This window comes from Wyeomyia smithii, chromosome 3 (assembly GCF_029784165.1).
Source record: "Wyeomyia smithii strain HCP4-BCI-WySm-NY-G18 chromosome 3, ASM2978416v1, whole genome shotgun sequence".
NCBI lineage: Eukaryota > Metazoa > Arthropoda > Insecta > Diptera > Culicidae > Wyeomyia > Wyeomyia smithii.
Window position 1 is genome coordinate 128,231,537 of NC_073696.1, and position 20,367 is coordinate 128,251,903.

The 20,367-nt window shown below is 39.6% G+C and overlaps 2 protein-coding genes across 2 annotated transcripts in view; both read left to right on the forward strand.

Annotated features, from left to right (window-relative positions):
• Positions 1–527: 527 nt before the first annotated feature.
• Positions 528–2,987, forward strand: LOC129727903 ((Lyso)-N-acylphosphatidylethanolamine lipase). The gene is made up of 5 exons (XM_055686176.1): positions 528–795; positions 855–919; positions 1,697–2,078; positions 2,213–2,482; positions 2,539–2,987. The coding sequence occupies exons 1-5, from the start codon at positions 761–763 to the stop codon at positions 2,861–2,863; spliced, it is 1,077 nt and encodes a 358-aa protein (XP_055542151.1). The 5' UTR covers positions 528–760; the 3' UTR covers positions 2,864–2,987.
• A 14,375-nt stretch (positions 2,988–17,362) lies between these two features.
• LOC129726698 (glycerophosphocholine phosphodiesterase GPCPD1) overlaps positions 17,363–20,367 on the forward strand; it is a 96,639-nt gene continuing 93,634 nt past the window's right edge. Inside the window, exon 1 of the mRNA XM_055683698.1 lies at positions 17,363–17,684. The gene's annotated coding sequence lies outside the window, so the exon portion shown is untranslated. The remainder of the gene's footprint in view (positions 17,685–20,367) is intronic.

A 20,367-nucleotide genomic window follows, 5' to 3' on the forward strand; every position in this document is an offset into this window, starting at 1 on the left:
TCTTCTGCTCGTGCACCAAGATCAATTGCCATACCGTCCTCGCGCTCTACTGCATCGCCGATTAGATGCTCGTCGAAGTGCTGCCTGCACCTTTCGATCACCTCACACTCGTCTGTTAGAAGGTTGCCGTCCAGGCTCCTGCACAAATCGGCTTGCGGCACAAAGCGGGAGCTGTTCAGCTTCTCGTAGAACTTCCTAGTGTCGTTATCTTGGGACAGCTCTTCCATCGCTACGCGATCTCGGTCCTCTTGTTGGCGCTTCTTCCTTCGGAGGCTTTCAGGAATTCTACCCAACCTTATTACGGTTTCAGGCAAAGTTTAAGGTTGGAAGCCAAGCCCAGTTACCCTAAACCAGAGCACTTGTAGGCAAAATACAGAAAAATACAGATTTTTTTTACGGGAGCCTACAGATTTTTCAAAATAAAATCCGGCAGCTCTGCCGGACATCACTACTCTTTCATACAAAACAAAACTCACAAATACCTTTACAACACCATCCAAATGAATAGCTAGGTATGTATATAAAAACTGTAAGTACCTATCAAACGATTTTATTTAAGAGTCAGTGCGCCAGGTGTGTCGAATGAATATATTTTTAAGTAACTTTCATCAAACGACTGGTGTAGTGAATTGATCTTGCTGAAGTGAGTTTTCTATTTCATAACAATCGGCGCTAATTTCGCGTATCATAGAATACGAGCAAAGCAGTTTGCGTAATGAGATTTTGGATTCGTACGTTTCAATTTCACAAATAACAAAATATGTCAGAGGTAGAAATATCTGAAAAAGAAAGAAGGTAGGTTTTATACCCATACATAGTTTTTGTTGAAATTAACCAAACAAATTACTTCACAGCTGGTTCAATTGGACCAAATACTCCGGTAGCATGCTGCGGGCAATTGAAAAATCTATTTTATCACGTAAGTAGGTTCCTATTTGGAAAATTGCGAGTAATTTACTTTTTCGTGAACTAAGAAGCAATAGATTTGAGCATTTTTCAAGAAATTAGTTATTTTTAAAACTGGAAGTGAGAAATCAACATCTACATTAAATTTCGATATTGCATGACTCATTATGGTACAATTAACTTGAATGATAGTTTGATTTATTTCGATTTTTGTATCAACCTGGCAAAATATTCTACGCCGACACGGTTTAGTGCCTGTTAAGTATGAGTATTTGAAATCAGCATAATTGTTTATAATTTGCTTCGTCATTTACTTTCTTATCTATCGTCGGACTTGTATTTGTGGGCGGTTTCTACGAATGAACGAATGAACTCAATGTGTACTACACGTGCTGAAATCTTGAAGCATACATGCAAAAAATCATAGCATAAATTCTGCTCCGAAGCTAAAGACACACAAAATTCTCAAATCATTTTATCGAAAGTGTTAATAAATGTTTCTGTAGTTGTTGAGAAAAGGAATGCTCGTATATTTTTCAGTTTAGAAATGAAACTAGGCACAATTTGTTAACACGTGAATGTTACGTAGCTATGGTTCAAATGTTTCATTTGGTTATTGTTGATACAGAAATCATATCCCAGATCATAGCAAAATCATGTTTAATATATATTGATTCATAACACTTGATGAATTTTCGACTGGTAGTGATAGCAGGTTAACATCTCTTGATAATCTCAATTATCTTAATAGTGATATTATCGAAGTATTTTTTACCATACTGTTTTGCAGATTTGAAACTTTCTTACCGGGGAATGTTTGTTGATATTGGCCCGTGTGTTGGAGAGTCCGACAAAATATGGACAATAGCTATGAATACTGAGGCTAAACGTACGCCGATTCTCATGCTTCATGGACTGGGGGCTGGAGTTGCCCTTTGGATTTTAAATCTCGACCAGATTGCAGAGCATCGTCCTCTTTATGCCATTGATATTTTGGGGTTCGCCAGAAGTTCGAGACCAGATTTCTCTGACGATGCATTAATCGCTGAAAAACAACTAGTGAAATCTATAGACGTATGGCGCAAAGAAGCAGGTTTGAAGGAAATGATCGTTCTTGGCCACTCAATGGGCGGATTTTTGGCTGCCAGCTATGCTTTGTCCTACCCTGAACGGTAATATATTTATATTAATTATTCTTCGCCATGTTATCTAGTATGTATAAACTATGCCGCATTTATAGATACTAAACAACAAAAACAATATTTTGTACCCGATGTTCACATCGTTACGCTATTTAAAATTTCAGTGTTAAACACTTAATACTAGCTGATCCATGGGGATTTCCAGAAATGCCCACAGACGTTGATAGTAGATACAAAATACCCTGGTGGGGAAAGCCATTGGTTGCTGCTGCCAAATCCTTGAATCCTTTATCGATTTTGCGATTTTTTGGTCCAATGGGATCCTGGATGGTAGAAAAAATGAGGCCAGATATATTGAGAAAATTCTCTAATGTGGTATCAAATCGAGATGATATTCCCAACTATATTCATCAGTGCAACGCACAAAAACCGAGGTACTAATATATAATATAAAACTGGTATTTACTTTCTGATACTCCGTCTTTTTCAGTGGTGAAAGCGCTTTCCATAGCATGATGAAAAACTTGGGGTGGGCCAAAAATCCCATGATCAATCGGATACAGGATCTTAAACACAATGTGCCTATTACTTTTGTGTACGGTGAAAAATCATGGCTAGATAATACGGCTGGCGACATAGTGAAGCAGCTGCGACACCATGAATATGTTAAAGTGCATTCTATACCTAATGCTGGTCATCATGTGTACGCGGATGATGCCAAAATGTTTAATAAAATAGTCAATGAAGCGTGTGCCATATGTGACACAGATCAACAAACAATAACAGAAAAAGCCAAGAAAACATTTTCCTTGTGACCAAGGTAAATCAAAACGATAGAAGTTAGATGGTGATTTTTGTATAGTTTATAGCTAATTTTGATTATTATTGTAATACAACTTTTAAGATGTACATATCAATAATAAAGAGCGTAAAATCTAATGTATATTGAATTTGATACCTGGTCGATTAGGATTAATATTGTCGAATTCGGTTTTGCGACAGTACTACACCGTCCCATTACGGACTGTTTGTAGTCATCAGGGGGATGACATATAGCGAATTTCTTTATTCCACCAGCTCACCTCGTTTTGACCTGGAAGCAACCTAACTGCTGTCAAAACCCTTCTTTATTCGCTCGACTTTGACCTAGTATTGACCTGGCGTGCTGCCCGTAGCGCACCGTAAAATTTGTCAGTTTTAACCACATCCCTGTCACGAACGTCATCCCCATACATTTCGCTTGAAGCCGTTTTTCTCTGGCTCGATTATACGTCAAAAGGCTGTGAGTGCTTGCGAAACAGCCGAATAAGCTCCGTCCATGCGAGATAAACTGTTGCTGCAAGTTGTGTGTAGAAATGCAAAAGCGAAGAACGACTGTTTCGTTTATAACGTTTTATGGATTTTATCACAGAACAGATATGCAACTTCGAACAAAACTCTGCAGCAAATCGGTGCCCAAGCTTTCGCATTCATTTTTGGCTGTTCCATCCTACATTGATTTTACAGTGCATCGTTCGAACAGTTCGCTCCAATAGTTTGGACATGCACCAAAAAACTATTTTTTTGCTTTAATGACCAGATCTTGAATAAATGAATCTATCAAAATCAAGTTAAGACAGGACCGCGTTCAAGAGATCTTTAGAGTGGAAATTCAGTAACAATTCACAATCAACGTCAATATAACAAATTAAACTAAAAACCTTTCAACCATTCAAATATTGTCTAACAAATTTTCCTGGATCGTACACCTCACGACTGTTGAAACTTGATTTACTTGAACATTTTCGTTGGACTTGGAAACCGAATTTCTCCATCAACGACAATATTTCTTCCTCGTACCGTTTTTCATACCTAACATTGCTAGAAATGTATATCAGACGCGCTGTACCAGCACTGCTTACAAGTTACGACATTAGGTACAATGTAAAAAAATGATTGTCGTTAGTCAAGATATTCATTTTCTAACTTGGGCAACAATGAAATTCATTAAAAATATATCTATATAAAAACCGTTGCACGTATGCGGGTGGTACTGTACGTTTATCATGAAAAGGCACCCTCGCCATACCAGTACCGGGCTAAGACAAGACCCGACAGCTGGCTTCTTATTTTTCTTCTCGTAACGGCCGTCAACCCCGTCGAAATTTTTTTGAACGTTCCATACCGTTGATGCCAGAATGATTATTTTTAACAACTTCTGCAGGTCAATGAAAATAAAACAAATTTAAATTGCAATATATAGGCGAATAATACTCAATTCTTATTTATTATTTTATGTTCAATAAAGCATACTTCTACTATAAAATTTTTTCTTCCTAAGTTTCTTGCTACCCAAATTTCTTCTTTCTAAGTTTCTTGGACTTCAACCGAAATAGTAATAAACGAATAATCAATACATTTTTAAAGTTATAACAGTGAAATACATTACTCGGTAATATCATGTACCTTGCATACTTTTGCATCATTATTTATGAACAATTATAATAGCTAAATTATGACTCTCCAGCATCACTGCTTTACAGTGAAAAGTAACCTCGTTGTATTTTCTACGTGACGATTGCGTTATCGAATTCAGCCAATCAGCAGCCGGTTCAAATTGGTTGAATGTAACGGTGACCAGCTGTCACGTCTTGTCTTAGGTACCGGGGAGAACAAAGGATTCTCTCGACGAAAAAGCGGCGAGAGCTCATACAGTCCTTTTGTTGAATGAAGGGAATATAAGCGTAATGAAATTTCGAGTGTAGAATGCGTTCTCTCCACCGCTAGATGTCGATACTTAAAATAAAGATATTTTGTCTCGTTTTTGGTTCTTCAGTTGAACAGATGTGATTTTATGCAGGACATAAATGGTCACGTTCAAACATGTTTCAACGCGTTCTTGAGAGCCCTACATTCAATATAGCTAGGAACACGCAAAAAAAAAATTCGTACAGCAACACATGCGGCACAATGAACGGAGCTTATATCATGTTTTCAACACTAGCGCCATCATCATCAGCGGCAGCTTCAGGAAACAGTTGTCATGACATCGGTTCGTAAACAATTATCCGGCATCTCTTTCTCACATGCGTCGTAAATTGCAATGTCGCTGCTTTATTCCTTGGCAGATTTGCCACAGTTGGAATAAAGAAATTCGCTTTTAGAGAACACTATATCCAGAGGAATGACATGGCGCTCACCGTTATGAGAACTGTCACACCAAAATTAATAACTCGAATAACTAGTCAGCCTATTACACCAGAAAGGGGCCATCCACAACGCACGTGGACTTAATTTTTAACTTTATTTTTAACGATTTGTTCGATTAAAATTATTAAATAACAATTTATTCGGTTAAAAAAAATTGAGCATTTTCATCAGAGGTTTCCCAATATTCAGATGGTTCTTGTTTTGAATTGATAAATCACAATCTTCCTAGTATACTATTCATTATTATTATATAATACAGTCGTCGTTCGCTAACTGCAACATGTTTACATTGCAGTTATCGAATGCCGTTCGATAACTGCAACACTTGACACATGCCGAAATTTAGAGGGGGGTCCGTCACTACAATTTTTGTTTTCAATTATGTCGAAATGTATTTTTTTTATAAGTACATAGTAGCAAAAACAGCAGAAAACTAAAATAGGTAAGCTTTTTGATTAATCAATTTGATAGTCATATTTCCGCATCATAATTTATTGCGTTTTAGTAACTACAGCACTCGTGCGCTAATTGCACGGAAGTTGCAGTGTGACTAGCGGATGGGCTTTTTAATTGCATGAACTCAAAACTGTCAAAAAATTTTAGGGGTGCGCTAAAGGTTCGTTTTCGTGTATCCGTTCACGAATCAATTTTGAACCAGTCAGATTTTTCCATGCATTGCAACTTAATTAAAGTGTAATGAACATACCTGTATTTCAGAGAATCCCACGTTTTCAGAAGCTGTAAAGTATGTGGGCAGCTTAACGCGACATTTCAGTGAGTGTGCGACACAAGTGATCAAATTTAAATCAAAAAGATCGACTATAATTGAAAACAAACGGGGCAAACGTGCAATGTGATTATGTATAAATGTTATTTAGTACATACAATCGGAATCTAAAATAACAAAATTAAAAAGTATTAAATTTACTTTCAGTTAACTAAATATTTCGTGCGTTCAGTATCCCCTCACAAAACTTGACAGACAGACGGTAGCTTCAAAAACCACGTGTAGTTTGACGCAAAACTGCTTTTTAATTGCACTTTCGTGCAACTAGCGGACGTGCAATTAAAACGCAGTGCAACTAAATCGCGTGCAATTAGCGAACGAGTGCTGTACTTTACATAACCAATATGTACACACTTAAAACTGGATCTCGAGCTCGGCAAAAAAACATCCGAGTTCACTCGGCAACTTTGGATTCAACCGGTATTTCAGCAAAAAAATGCCGGTTGCCGACTGTTGCTTGAACCAGCTGAATGGATGTTTCTGAATTTTAAACCACCACAGGGATTTTTGGTTGGTTAAAATATCCTTTAATACAAAAAAACTCTTGATGATAATTTTCTTAAAATTACAAATTTCGCTTACATTTAGTGCCTCCAATTCTGTTCACCACGTTTTATACCTGGTTATATTTCAGCTTTAGGTTAAGCTTTGCCGTTCCTAGTAATAAGCAATCGCATTAACTACTAGATAATTTGTAATATTAATTTTAAGTACAATTCCTCACCCGAACTTTAATTATTAAGTGAATGTATTTTAATTTTATAAAGTAGAAAAATTGCAAATAATTTTAAAGTTGCGCACAAACTCGCTGGATCCTCCTAACTCACCAAGATGAAACTCGCTCAGATCCCTTGCTAGAATGACACGCAAGTTCCCTTGATCCCATCCGATGACAGGCCACGTCCGATCAGCCGTCGATAATGTAGACAGCGGCTCCAGAGGTGTTGTGACTTCTAGGGGCGTTTCGTCTCTGACGTAACACTCCCCTCCGGTATGCGGACCAGGTCTTCCGGCTCCAGCTTACTTCTACTCGCGCCGTACGTCCAACACCGCCAGTTTAACGGTCGGTCGCTCGTACACTCCGTTAGCAGTCTGAACAGTTGCCTTGCGGGTTTGACCTCCGCTGCTTGATACCCCAATGACTTTTCCTTTTGGCCAACAATTTCTAGGATGCTCATGATCCACGATGACCACTATGTCCCCTTCTTGCAGAGGTTTCACCTTTTTATGCCACTTAGAACGCCGAGTTATTTCAGGCAGATAGTCTTTGATCCAACGCTTCCTAAAGAGATTAGCTAGCCACTGAGAAGTCGGCCAGCCACGTCGTAGCGCTGCAGTGTCAGATTCGATCGTTGTCAACGGTTTGGATCCATCGGTAGATCCTAACAGGAAGTGGTTGGGCGTTAATGCAGGAGCTGCCTCGTCGTCAATAGGAACATGAGTTAGAGGTCGGCTGTTAAGAACACCTTCTATTTCCGTTAATGCATTTCTAAGCTCTTCATCTGTTGGTCGCCGCAAGTGAAAATTTCAGTCAAATTGCGTTTTACTGATCCCACGAGTCTCTCCCAGCACCCACCCATGTGGGGGGAAGCCGGTGGGTTAAATTGCCACGCTGTTGAAGGGGTGGTGAATTCACGCATTAACTGTTCTTGGTTAACAGCCTGATATATCTGTTGTAGCGTTCGATTAGCACCCTCAAAATTGGTGCCTTGGTCGCTGTAGAAGCTAACAGGCGTACCCCTTCGTGCCATAAAGTTTTTAATTGCCATCTCTGTTTTTGCACCATTGGCAGTTGCGACGGATTTTTGAGAGTGTTTGTCTCAGGCGAAAAATGCTATATTTTTGGCGTACTTCATTGACTACGATCTCATAATTACGATGCATATATTTCTCGTGGTAGTAAATTAACAGCAGCGATGTAATTTGATGGTTTGGCGGTAAAATCACTGGGTTTTTCGCATCACTGTGAAGATAGGCACATACACCTGTTCTGCCCTTCATCCTCATTACACCGACGTTATCTATGAATAGGCTTAGTTTGTACAAGGCACTAGACTTCGAAACTTGCTTGGTTGTTGTGCTTGCCGCTCTCAACGTTGCAACTTCGTCTTGATATGAGTCTTGCTGAGCTTGGCGGTAATGATATTCCTCGGCTCTTCGTAACTCTTCACGCGATAATGGCCCAGAAACTGGAAAATCTTTGCTGACACGACGAAGCAGTTTTGAACAAAATCGGATGACATATGCGGTGGCCCCCAACAGACATCGCCAGTTAGAAAACCTGCTTATGTTGATTATCTGCTCAGACGCGTGGCAATGAAACAACACATTGGATCTCATCTCTGCTTCTGTCGAAATAGACTTTAACGGTAGACACGGCCATGTTCCTTCTTCTTGCGTTAAAAATTCAGTTCCTTTAAACCACCTGCTTGTAGATAAGTCAGGCTGGTCTCGCCATCTTGTTCCGTCGTCCGCTACATTGAGCTTGCTCGGTACCCATCTCCATTCACAAATATCTGTTGATTCTAACAATTCACCCACACGCGATCCAACATAAGCGCTGTATCTTTTGTGATCAGACCGCAACCAACATAAAACATTTCGAGAGTCCGTCCAGAACGTCCGCTTCGACACCTCCAGCGAAAGATTTTGTGAAACAGTTTTCGCTAATCTGCAACCATAAACTGCCGCTTCAAGTTCCAAACGTGGGATGGAGATGTATTTGAGCGGAGCAACGCGAGTCTTGGCCGCAACCAGAGAACAGTCTACTTTTGTATCTATCACAAACCGCAAGAACACGACTGCTGACATGGCGTTTTCACTAGCATCAACGAATACGTGCAAATCGATAGCATCAGCTTTCCGTAATGGTAGTACTTGCTGATAGCGTCTAGGAATACGCAGCTGTTCTAATGTTGGAAGTAAACGTAGCCAATTGCGCCATCTGTCGAACAAGTTTGCTGGAATCTTTTCATCCCACTGGACACCAGCGCGCCACACTTCTTGGAGAAGAATTTTCAACATAATCAGGAAATGATCTATGAGACCAACTGGGTCGTAAATCGACATTAATGTCCGTAGAATCTTCCTTTTAGTGGGACAACAACTTCCATTTAGTAGGGGTTGATCGAACCTCGTCCAGCCTATTTTATGCTTAAAAACATCATCATATGTATCCCACCACATTCCAAGGATCTTTTGACTCGCCAGCTCTCAAGGAATATTTAAATCCTTTTCTGTTGATGCCCTTTCATTCATCTTCGTAAGCACTAGCGGTGAGTTTGACACCCAATTGCGGATTTCGAATCCGCCCTGCTTGTGAATAAACTGAACCGCTTCCGCTAGGCTGACTGCTTCATCTTCCGTTTCCACGCTCACAACCATGTCGTCTACATAATGATTATTCTTGATGACGGCAACTGCTTCTGGATATTCTTCAGCTAATCGGTCGGCGTTTTTATTCTTCACGAATTGCGCCGTGGCTGGTGAACAGCATGCTCCGAAAGTCATCACCTGCATGATGTAGGTATCCGGCTCGCTCTGACTGGCGTGATCGCGCCACAAAAAAACCCTGGCAGTGTTGGTCTTCAGGAACAATTTTCACCTGGTGGAACATTTCGCGGATATCGGCACAAATTCCTATTTGGTGCTCCCGAAACTGATAGAGAATGCCCACCAAAGAAGCCAGCTGGTCGGGTCCAGTAAGAAGCACTGAGTTCAAAGATGTTCCGTAGGCCTCAGCAGCTGCATCCCATACCATTCTTACTTTTCCTGGCTTGTTCACGTTGTAAACCGGAAAAATTGGCAAATACCAAACGCGCTCGTATTTTTCTGAGAGTTCTTGTTGCGACAGTTTACGAATATAATTTTTCGACATGTACTCCGCAATCTTGTTTCTCATAATGTTAGCCAACTCTTCATCCTTTTCCATTCTCTTCTCAAGACATTTCAAACGCCGGACTGCAACTGGTTTATTATCCGGTAGACGGGTCTTATCAGAGCACCACAACAATCCGGTTTCATAATGTTGTCCATCAAAGCGGGTACGGGATTCGAGGAGAAGCATCGCGCGTTCATCGTTTTTCGACAATCTGGTCTGACTCGGTTTGACAACCAAACTGTCCAAAGAAAAATAATCTTTCACTGTTTGATTTAAATCTCGCACGTTATCCCCAGTACAAGTGAAAATGTGGTAAGTGTGACTAACTATATTTGATGCGTTCTCCGTTGTCCAACCACCATACACCGTCCAGCCAAGATTGGTTTTAACAGCGATTGGGTCACCGATTTTTCCCTCTCGACTTTTGCGTACTAACATGAGATTAGCGTGCCTCAGGCCAATCAATATTCGTGGACGAACGTCTGAATAAGAATCAACGGGTATTCCTTGCAAATATTTATATTTTGCGCACAGTTCATCCATGTTCAAAGATTGATAAGGTAATTGTAATTCCGCTACCGTTCGTACATCCTGAAGGAACCACCTCTTACCTTCGCGCCCACACACCTAAAAGTTAACACTTTGAGAGTCAGACTCGTAACGGTGCGTACCTCCCGTCCATTTAAGACAAAGTGGGCGAATATCTCCACCTACTTTTAATTCTCTGGCTAGATCTTGATCTATGAGCGTCAGTTCCGATCCATCATCTAAAAATGCATGGCATTGCACCTGCTTTCCATTCCCAAACAACGTTACTGGCAGGTAACGGAACGATCCCGGAGTGGTACAAGACTGATGTGTGTGAATATTGCGTTCCTCATTGCGATTTACCACACCGCTACTCGTACTTGCGGAAACAATCAAATCCTTATGAAGCAGAACATGATGTTTAAAGGTGCACCCGTTTTTACCGCAAACTCCAGGATTACAGCCACCCTTGTGTTGCTGCAAGCATTTCCGGCAATAGTTGAAGCCACGAACAGTCGTCCATCTGGCTTCGTATGACAGCTCCTGGAATCGTGGACATTTTCCAAGGTTCCTGCATGTACCTTTGCAAACTGGGCAAGGTTTTCCTTCACTCTTTGATACGCCTACCGAAGGATTGCTCTGTGCTATCGGTGTGGGCTTGTTTTCATATTGGGATGTTATATCTGAATGAGTGTTCATATACCGTTCCTTACGACCTGCACGACACTCCTGGTGTTTGCTTACTCGACTCTGAGAGCTGAAAACTACATTCACATCTTCTGCTAATCGATATATCCATCTACTGAAAGTAGCTAGCTTTACCGTCGGCAACTTTCTTTTGTACCGTGCCCAATCGAGTTTAATTTGCGGTGGCAACTTACTCACGAATTCTCTGATAAGGGTGGTATCCCACATATATTCGGCCTCATCATCAGCCTCAATTGTGGCGCAAAGATTTTGCACCTCGAGTGCAAATTCAACGAGCTTTTCCAGCGCGTCTGGCTTTATGCTAGGCATCGCCACAATTTTCTCCTTCAAGTGTTCGATTATGACTTCTGGTCTACCAAAACGCAATTTCAATGCATCCACTGCCTTTTTTACTGTCTCGGGTCGCAGTAGAAAATTTCGAACGGCGTTATAAGCGTCACCTTTTAGGCTGGTTCTTAATCGGATCATATTTTCTACCTCAGTGTAGCCACACATCACAGTGGTATCTTCATATGTTGACAAAAACATCGGCCAATCCTCCGGATTACCGTTAAATTTTGGTAACTCTCGTGTAACTTCTTGGCGCGCTGCAATTTCATCTCTTGATAATCGCTTGTTGCAGCGTAGGGAGCCTTGCCGTTCTGCCACAGAACGCTGTTTGCACCCGCCTTCTGACATTATCGAGGATTGTTGTTTTGATGATTTGCGCTGTGACGCACTGTTCCAATTAAAAGAGTCTAAATCCATATCGCTCTCTTCACTATCAGATCGGTTGGATGATTTCTCTCCGCTGAGATTCTCATCATACGGTATATCGTCGCACAGATCCTCTTCTCTCGAGCATTCGGATTCTTGTTTGCTTTTGGATCTGTAAATGCTGTGATCTTTCACCACCGAGCTCCGTTCACTCCGGCAATTCTCACGATTATTTAACCAGTCCTGCACTCTAATCCGGCCCTTCTGATGATCAGAGGTAGACTCAGCACGACAATCCAAATCGGTAATATCTTTCATAATAGCAAATTTCTTCTTTACTAAATCGCGCTTACGTTTCATTTCTTCTAGCATTAATTTCTCCTCGGCTTCAATTTGCCTCAGTTCTAGATCCAAACGTGCCTTGGTTGACTTGAATGAGGTGGCTGATACAATAGACTCGGCCTTGGGAATCGACGTTGCTGCTGGTGCTGTATTTCTATTATTCATCACAACCGAAATATCATTGCGTATTACATCGACTTCATCGGTAGCATTGCCTAGTTTTTTACTCGCCGAAACTTTTTTATTACCTTTCGCATTAGTGACTCGCACAGCCTTTCTACGTTTCACGGGGGATGATCTTACTCGCGTTGTAACCTTCCGATTGGATTTCGATTTGCCTCTGGTTGTTTTCGCATTACCGCATTTTAAACAATCCCAGCTGCTGTGAGCAATATCTTCTGATACGCCCACGCACGAAAAGTGGTGCCAAACGTCGCAGATGTCACATTGGACCATACGCATATTATCTGGCTTATCACATACGCCACAACTGCTTTGGGCCACAGGTGTAGTTTTTTGCTCAAGGTTAAAGGGGTTAGGGGTCGAACTAATTACTTTGTCACTTTGAGGTTTTTTATTATTAAACATTTGTTTCAGTGGGATTAACATTTGTTCAAGGGCATCTCGAGAGGGGTTTTGCTCTCCTGGCTGAGCACTGGGGAAAGACTCCAGGTGCTTACCTGAGCTAGCTTTCGCTCCACTTTTTTTGGTTTTGCTCATGATTGGCTCCGACATCACCACCGGTAAATGATATTTTAATTTGTTGCTTGAACCAGCTGAATGGATGTTTCTGAATTTTAAACCACCACAGGGATTTTTGGTTGGTTAAAATATCCTTTAGTACAAAAAAACTTTTGATGATAATTTTCTTAAAATTACAAATTTCGCTTACATTTAGTGCCTCCAATTCTGTTCACCACGTTTTATACCTGGTTATATTTCAGCTTTAGGTTAAGCTTTGCCGTTCCTAGTAATAAGCAATCGCATTAACTACTAGATAATTTGTAATATTAATTTTAAGTACAATTCCTCACCCGAACTTTAATTATTAAGTGAATGTATTTTAATTTTATAAAGTAGAAAAATTGCAAATAATTTTGAAAGTTGCGCACAAACTCGCTGGATCCTCCTAACTCACCAAGATGAAACTCGCTCAGATCCCTTGCTAGAATGACACGCAAGTTCCCTTGATCCCATCCGATGACAGGCCACGTCCGATCAGCCGTCGATAATGCAGACAGCGGCTCCAGAGGTGTTGTGACTTCTAGGGGCGTTTCGTCTCTGACGTAACACCGACTGTTGTCAGATCATTTTGCCGAGACTTCGTCCAAAAAACTAAGCTTGACGAACCTCGTCTCTATTTTTTGCCGAATTTATCGTTAAACACTATTGATGCCGAGGTCAGCAAAAACATTACTGGTATCTCGGCACAAATTTTACTCGTTGCCGTGTTTCGGCAATACAGCTGTCATTCTCATGAACGAGTTGCCGCCGTTTTTCTTAGTGCAAATTTATGCGTGTTATGGGTGAGCAAACAGGAATCGGATACAAGTTTGGCTGAAATTTGTGCAAATTACAAGTGTTTACAATCCGGTAGCAGAAAAAAATTTAGTACAGTTTGGGGGGAAGTGGCTGGAACTTAAAAAGTGTAGTTTCAAATCGTGTGAATACAATATTTTATTTGTTTTAGGGATAGGCATTAGACGTAATTTTAGATTAGATGTTTAGCTCAATGCCCTACTGGCGAGCAAGATAAAGATAAGTATTCAAGATTTAGTATGAATAAATTTCTTTACTTACTAAAACTCATCGAGCTTATAATTTATCTTTTGAAAGAAAACTACCTGATTCACAGCAAAACTGTTTTCTGCGATTGGATTCCACTGAAAAAACGGCTCTTTACTGTGCCGAACATTCAGCTTATATAACCGAAAGGTCGTTAGACTGGTTTGCCGCTTCTCGGCTGGATTTGCCGAGAGCACAGTCAACTGTGTACCGCGATTCTCGGCATAAAAATGACATCTGTCAAATATTGGTTTTCCGAGATTCTCGGCCAAAGAGATTCAGCCGAGATGGTTGCCGAGCACTCGGCTGTCCAAATCTCGGCACAAACAATGCCGAGATTCGGCGAAATTTTTTAAGTGTGTAGGCGAAGATAATGTTCATCACTACAGAAGACCATTTTACGAGACGTTTCTGAACTCAATTCATGAATGAAATTTTGACAGAAAGCTCGGAACCGCTGACATAACGCAAGTAAAAGCAACATCAATGTCAGCAGGATCCGTGACGTGAAAGCTAGCCAAACAATGCACAAGGATTTTTTTTCTCTTATAATAATTACGGAAAGTGAACCACATAACATGGTGATTTGGCTTCATTGATTAATAGTGGAGATCTATAATCTCCCATCTAGAATAAAGAGACAACAAGTAAACGGAATCGAAAAAAATCGACAAAAATGAAAAGTCCTTTTGAAATGTTTCTAGAGATTCAACTTTTTTTTTTCGAATGCATTTAGAATCCCCCGCGAGATTTGTCACTTCAATGTCAAATATGACTTTGACTTAAGATTTGACGGATTGCGGTCCGAAAACTGCAAAGTTGTTGCAGTTATCGGTCTTGCAGTAAAAAAAGCGTTGCAGTTAAAAGACTTGCAGTTATCGAACGGCGACTGTAGTATGAATTCTCTTACCTGAGATGAAAGACAAAATAAATCTTCTACGAAATGTAGAAGTGCCACAGGAAATTTGTCTGAAAGTTAAAAACAGTTGCTACCATCTGTTAATGATTACAGAAGTCACATTAATGATTCATGCAATTGTGAGTAATTGTGAAATACTCAAGAATGCGATATTACTTACCTTGAATATACAAAATTATACGACGAAAAATTATATGCAGTTCTACTTTCGGAACCATTTTGAAAAACACTACAAAATCATATTTCGTTTGCTAATTAATCAAAACACAAAATATGATCCGATTTTACTTTACATAATAAAGCGATTTTATAACCGATTAAGTTCACATCTTACGAGAACTGATTTAGTTGTCAAAAAAATCGGGTAACAAAAACAATCAACATACGTGGTTTGACGAAATTGACTGATCAATATGTCGATTGCACAAACACCCAATTTAGTTGATACATGCGTATAATATCATCTGTCAAAATTTTTTAACGGATGGTCATTCCCGTGTTGAACTCGTTAAACTCCCGTAAGAGTTGTTGTCACAATTAGTTGATTCGTTGGAATCGCAATCGGGTAATTGTGCCTACGAGAATGTACTAAATATGATTTAAAAAGCAAAGAGAACGATAGAATTTTTTTAAATCACGTTTTACTTAGAAAACGCAGATCTTTCAGATGATATTGTCCTTTCACAAAAAAATTAGAATGCAGGGTATTTTTAAGAAAAAGAAGAAGCAACACCCGCAACTGACAGACATCTCAAACACTGGTAAAAAAGTGCTGTAAGGAATAGCACTCGATACACGTTCAACTGGAGATAGTGAAATGTTCGTAATTGAAATATAAAAATATCCGAATGAGTTTTATTCTCTACACCTCATTAGTTAATAAGAGTCTTTTTATTTGTTTCTTAGGTTTTCGTTTGTCTTGATCGAGCAAAGAATATCATATTCATCATCAAAGGCATGAACGATTTATTGCCATCAGCGATGGGCACCATTTCGCCTATTTTTAGATCGGTTAGTGAATATGATACGACAACATCGGGTACGGGTTTGTTAAAGTTCGCATGCTTTTGGTGATTTGATGTATTTATCACAACAATGCCATGATATATAAAATAAAAGTCGTGGGACAACTATGTCTATAAAGCTCAATTTTGAAGATGCAGGAGACAGACATAGAAATGATGCGCTGTAGACTTTTGCGGTACTGGAAAACATTTATGTTATCTCAGGCAACAAATTTTCGAAAAAAAAAGACTTTCAGAAGCATAGGAATTCTCAAGCTGGAACCAACAGAAGTTAAGGGGAAACTAGGCCTTCGAATTTCGTTTAGCGGTAGGGCTCAGAAGCTTCGGTTTTTCGAAAAATGTCCTCAATGGTAAAAATAAATTAAAGCTGAGAGAGTTCCCAGCTGAAAAATATATAAATATTTTTTTTACCACAAAAGATCAAATAATGGTCGCAGTGGTCCAAATCTTACAAAAACAACACTAGATTTGAACGTTTATTGCATCTCTACGGAATTTGGCATCGCAATTTTTTTATCGAATATTTTTTCATTGGTAAAAAAGTAAAATTTTACCCGCACGACTTCCCGAAGTCCGATTGTGCTGAAATTTAGAATAGTGACTTTTTTCGAGAAGACGAAACTCTTGAGCCGTACCTCTAAATCTCTGAACGAACATCAGAGGTCTTTTTCCCATATATCTCTTCGACACATTTTTTTGTTGAGGTTTTAACCGGCGGTCATTCACCAGTCAATGAAAACTTTGTTATACACACTTAAAATTTTTTGCCGGGTCTCGGTAGTTTATTGCCGAGAACGGCACCACTGTGTGCTCGGTTAAAAAAATAATGACAGCTGTCACATTATTTCGTAAATCTCGGTTCACCAAACTGAAATTTCGGCACAAAATACCCGAATTCCGAGATTTCAGTTAGGCTGAACCGAGATTTACGAAAAATGTGACAGCTGTCATTTTTTTCTTAACCGAGCACTCAGTGGTGCCGTTCTCGGCAATAAAATTACCGAGACCCGGCAAAAAATTTTAAGTGTGTATTGCATACTGTTTAAGCAACATCAAATAATGGATTATAACTAGTTTATTCCTAGAACATTCTAATTGCAAACCATATCAATGCGGCTCTGCTGCATAGTCGAGGGCAAGGAATCAAGGGGGCTTCAATGCTATTCAATTTCAATTGAAGTAAATGAAGAGTGCATACGCTTTGACAAACAAGTTCATGAGTCGCATTTTTATCGGTGCTGTCTGAGATTGTCATTTTCGGTTGTCAGTTGCGGTTGTCAGTTAGAGCGCAAAATTCTAATTTTTCTCTGAAATCACAATATAAAAAACTGATACAGTTAAACAACCCAATTATTTGGGTACACATGCCGCCTGGACACAATTTACTTTGATTTGAATTTAGTATGCGAATTACGAACTTTTTAGAGAGTATTCGTGAAATCGGTGTCATATTTGTTATTGAGAATCAAACGTGAATATTATTATTGTTCAGTTTTCGTTTTTACTTTGTCGTGAAAGGTGTGTTTGGCATTCTTTGAACGAGAACAAATCGTGAAGTTATATATTTTTTGAATATATGGTATCATTTTGTTAATAGTTGAAGCACTACGACGTGTGATGTGGCTAAAACAAATATGTTGTGATCAATAATACTGCTCTATCTGCACAATCTGATCGTGAAAATAAAAACTGCTAAAATAGGTTGTTATAAATTTCATATTTCGATCATTTGTGTAGAAACATTTTTTGGAGCTAAACGGATCAACTTTCGATTAAGGTTAGAAGCAACACTTATGTAATTCTCATAGTTTCTGTCATAAATATTTTGTTATCGATACATGTTTAGTTTAATTGCTGCACAGAGGGATAGGTTCCTCAAAGTAGTAAGAAAAATATTCATTTCAATGAAAATTAAAACTTATTCATGTTAGTTTCTGCTTGAATTTCATTTTTTAAAGTTCTCTGCTTTGATCTTCTGCTTTGGGAGAGTTTACACAAAGTTAATCCACCTAGCAGTGATACGTTCTTTTAATATCCCATTACATCACACCAGTTTGTGTAAAAAATAAAACATTCGTAAGTCTTAAATAATGATAACTGCTGAACTGAATAATTATATCTCAAAATCAACATACGTTGAGTACAATTTCACAAAAAGGAGCAACCATTTTATTCGCCCTTTTTTGATCTGGTTGAAGATTTGCATAGATGTTCCTATGGACTGAACATGTCATTTATTGCTGTTGGTATTTTTTGAATCACAACTAATTTGTGAAAAAGGTTTATGTAAAAAAATATTTATGATTACAAATATTTCCAGATCCAGAATGGTTTGTGTGATCGGCGTGACATATTCGGCAAAGCTGTAAATAATAATTGTGTTTTTTTTGAAAAAGATATACACCGTATGTACTACCTATACAGCCCTAGGGGTTTTCTAAAATGGTGACGTGGGACTAAACACTGTTATTTAAATTGATTGTCAGTTACAAAGGTTACACAGTCCGCAAAAAGAATCAATTCGTATCGTGGTGGGGGCGTAGGGGTGGTTCGTATTCGTCGGCTCTTGCTTTTCTATAAATTTGTATTTTTAGGATTTTACTCTTTCCATATTGTACCTTTTACGAGCATTTAGTGAACATCGGAGCCTAAGTTAAATAAAAATAACTTATGACTTAAGCAAGGGATTTTGTAGCTGCAGGGTTATACAGTCCGCTTTGACAAGCGGGTGGCGGTGGGTTCGAAACTCAGTAGAATCAGGTCTTTTGATTGGCGAAGAACATTAATATGGGTTTATTCTCAGACACTCCATTACACACATACTGCTGAATTGTACAGTACAGGGCTGACAGATGACACCAAGAATACTCACAACTATTGAGTATGCATTCGACAAAGACATTGGTGACTTTCTACCGCCGTAGCGAGAAACGTTTTGATACTTTTTGTAGAGATCTGATAGCTGGTTCAGGCAAGAACCTTTCCAACTTTACCGTGTTAATTAAGAAGATTTCGATTCTATCGCATGGCAATGCCACGTTGGAGCGAGGTTTCTCTGTGAACAAGGAGTGCGTAGTCATGAATCTGGAAGAGGAGAGACTTGTTGCACAGCGCTTGGTGTACGATGCAGTACAGGATACCGGTGGAGAAGACGAAATTGATATCACCAAGTCGTTGATCCATTACGCTCGCATTTCACAAAGCCGATATGTTGAATTGTTGAAGACAAAGAAGAAGGAACACTCAGATCATGATAAAGAAGCCCGAAAGAAGAATGCCACAGCCCGTGCTATTAAAACGATAGAAGCAAAAAGGCAAAAATTTTCGCGGACACCCAGAAACACTGATGGATGAGGAGATGCCTGAGCTACTCTGCCCATACTTCAAAAATTAGCTGATAGGTGTGTAGGTTATAACCTACCAGGGAATTCTTCTACTAGATATCCCTGTACGCGCCTTTGGCGCGGAATTAATACACAAGATAACGGTGGACTAACTAACTTTATTTTCGTACATCACTACTTAAATATACCCTACCGGTAACTCAGAGAGAGAGACTTTCTCCACTCTCTGTTTACCTTACTAATCTCTTAACCTATAATCTAGTACCGCATGTACGATAGAACGCATGCGAGAGCATCAACACCGTTGAACCGGCGACTTCTGTTTTGTTTATAACACAAAACTTGTTTATTTTATTCGAGTTTGTTTGCCTGTAGCACAGCAGAAGGCTGCGCGAAGTTCTTTGCCACCTGTGGCATAATCTGTTGATACATAGAGTGTTGACAGAGACGTTCGCGGTCCTCTGTCAAGGGAACCAAATGTTTCGCCTGACTAAAGCATAGCAGAAGGCTATGCCCTCCTAGGAACAAAATTAAACTTTAATTATAAGGCTCGTGACGGAGCATTGGGTTCTTCGCAGGGTGTGACGTCACATCTGCCACCCCGCCTAGTTGGCCATTATCTAGAAGAGATGATGGTCACATGGTCCGTTCTGACGGCCGATAGGTGTGTTTTTCATAACAATTATTTTTCGCGTTTTTATGCTACTATATACATATTCGTTTTCATGATGTTCCTTCTTTCCTTTGCACGTAAAATTCAATTAATTACAATAGTGGTACATATCATTTCTACATAAATTAACGTTTTCAGACATGGATTTTCTTCATAACAAATTGACAAATGTTCGCTCGCCTGGTGCGCTGCGCCTTGTAGATATCCGCTGCTTGGCTGTCGGATTCAAGCGACGGGTTACAGGGGGTTTGAAACGGGAGGGTGCGTCTGGCAGTAGAGGTTCTCATCGGTTGTTTGTGATGTAATCCTCGCGAACTCATCTTTAAGGCTTCATCGGGTTATTTGCAATAGTTCAATGGTTATCATTGCACTTTAATTTAAGGCTGCAGTTCAGCTGGTTGTTTTACGATTGTTCAGAATGTGTTGTTGAACTTTAATGTTGG

What these genes read in the sequence shown, in the direction of transcription:
- LOC129727903 (XM_055686176.1), top strand. Translation starts at nt 761, where the DNA reads ATGTCAGAGGTAGAAATATCTGAAAAAGAAAGAAG. An exon ending in ATATCTGAAAAAGAAAGAAG is followed by an intron (nt 796 to 854) that starts GTAGGTTTTATA and finishes ATTACTTCACAG; the next exon opens with CTGGTTCAATTGGACCAAAT. An exon ending in TGAAAAATCTATTTTATCAC is followed by an intron (nt 920 to 1,696) that starts GTAAGTAGGTTC and finishes ACTGTTTTGCAG; the next exon opens with ATTTGAAACTTTCTTACCGG.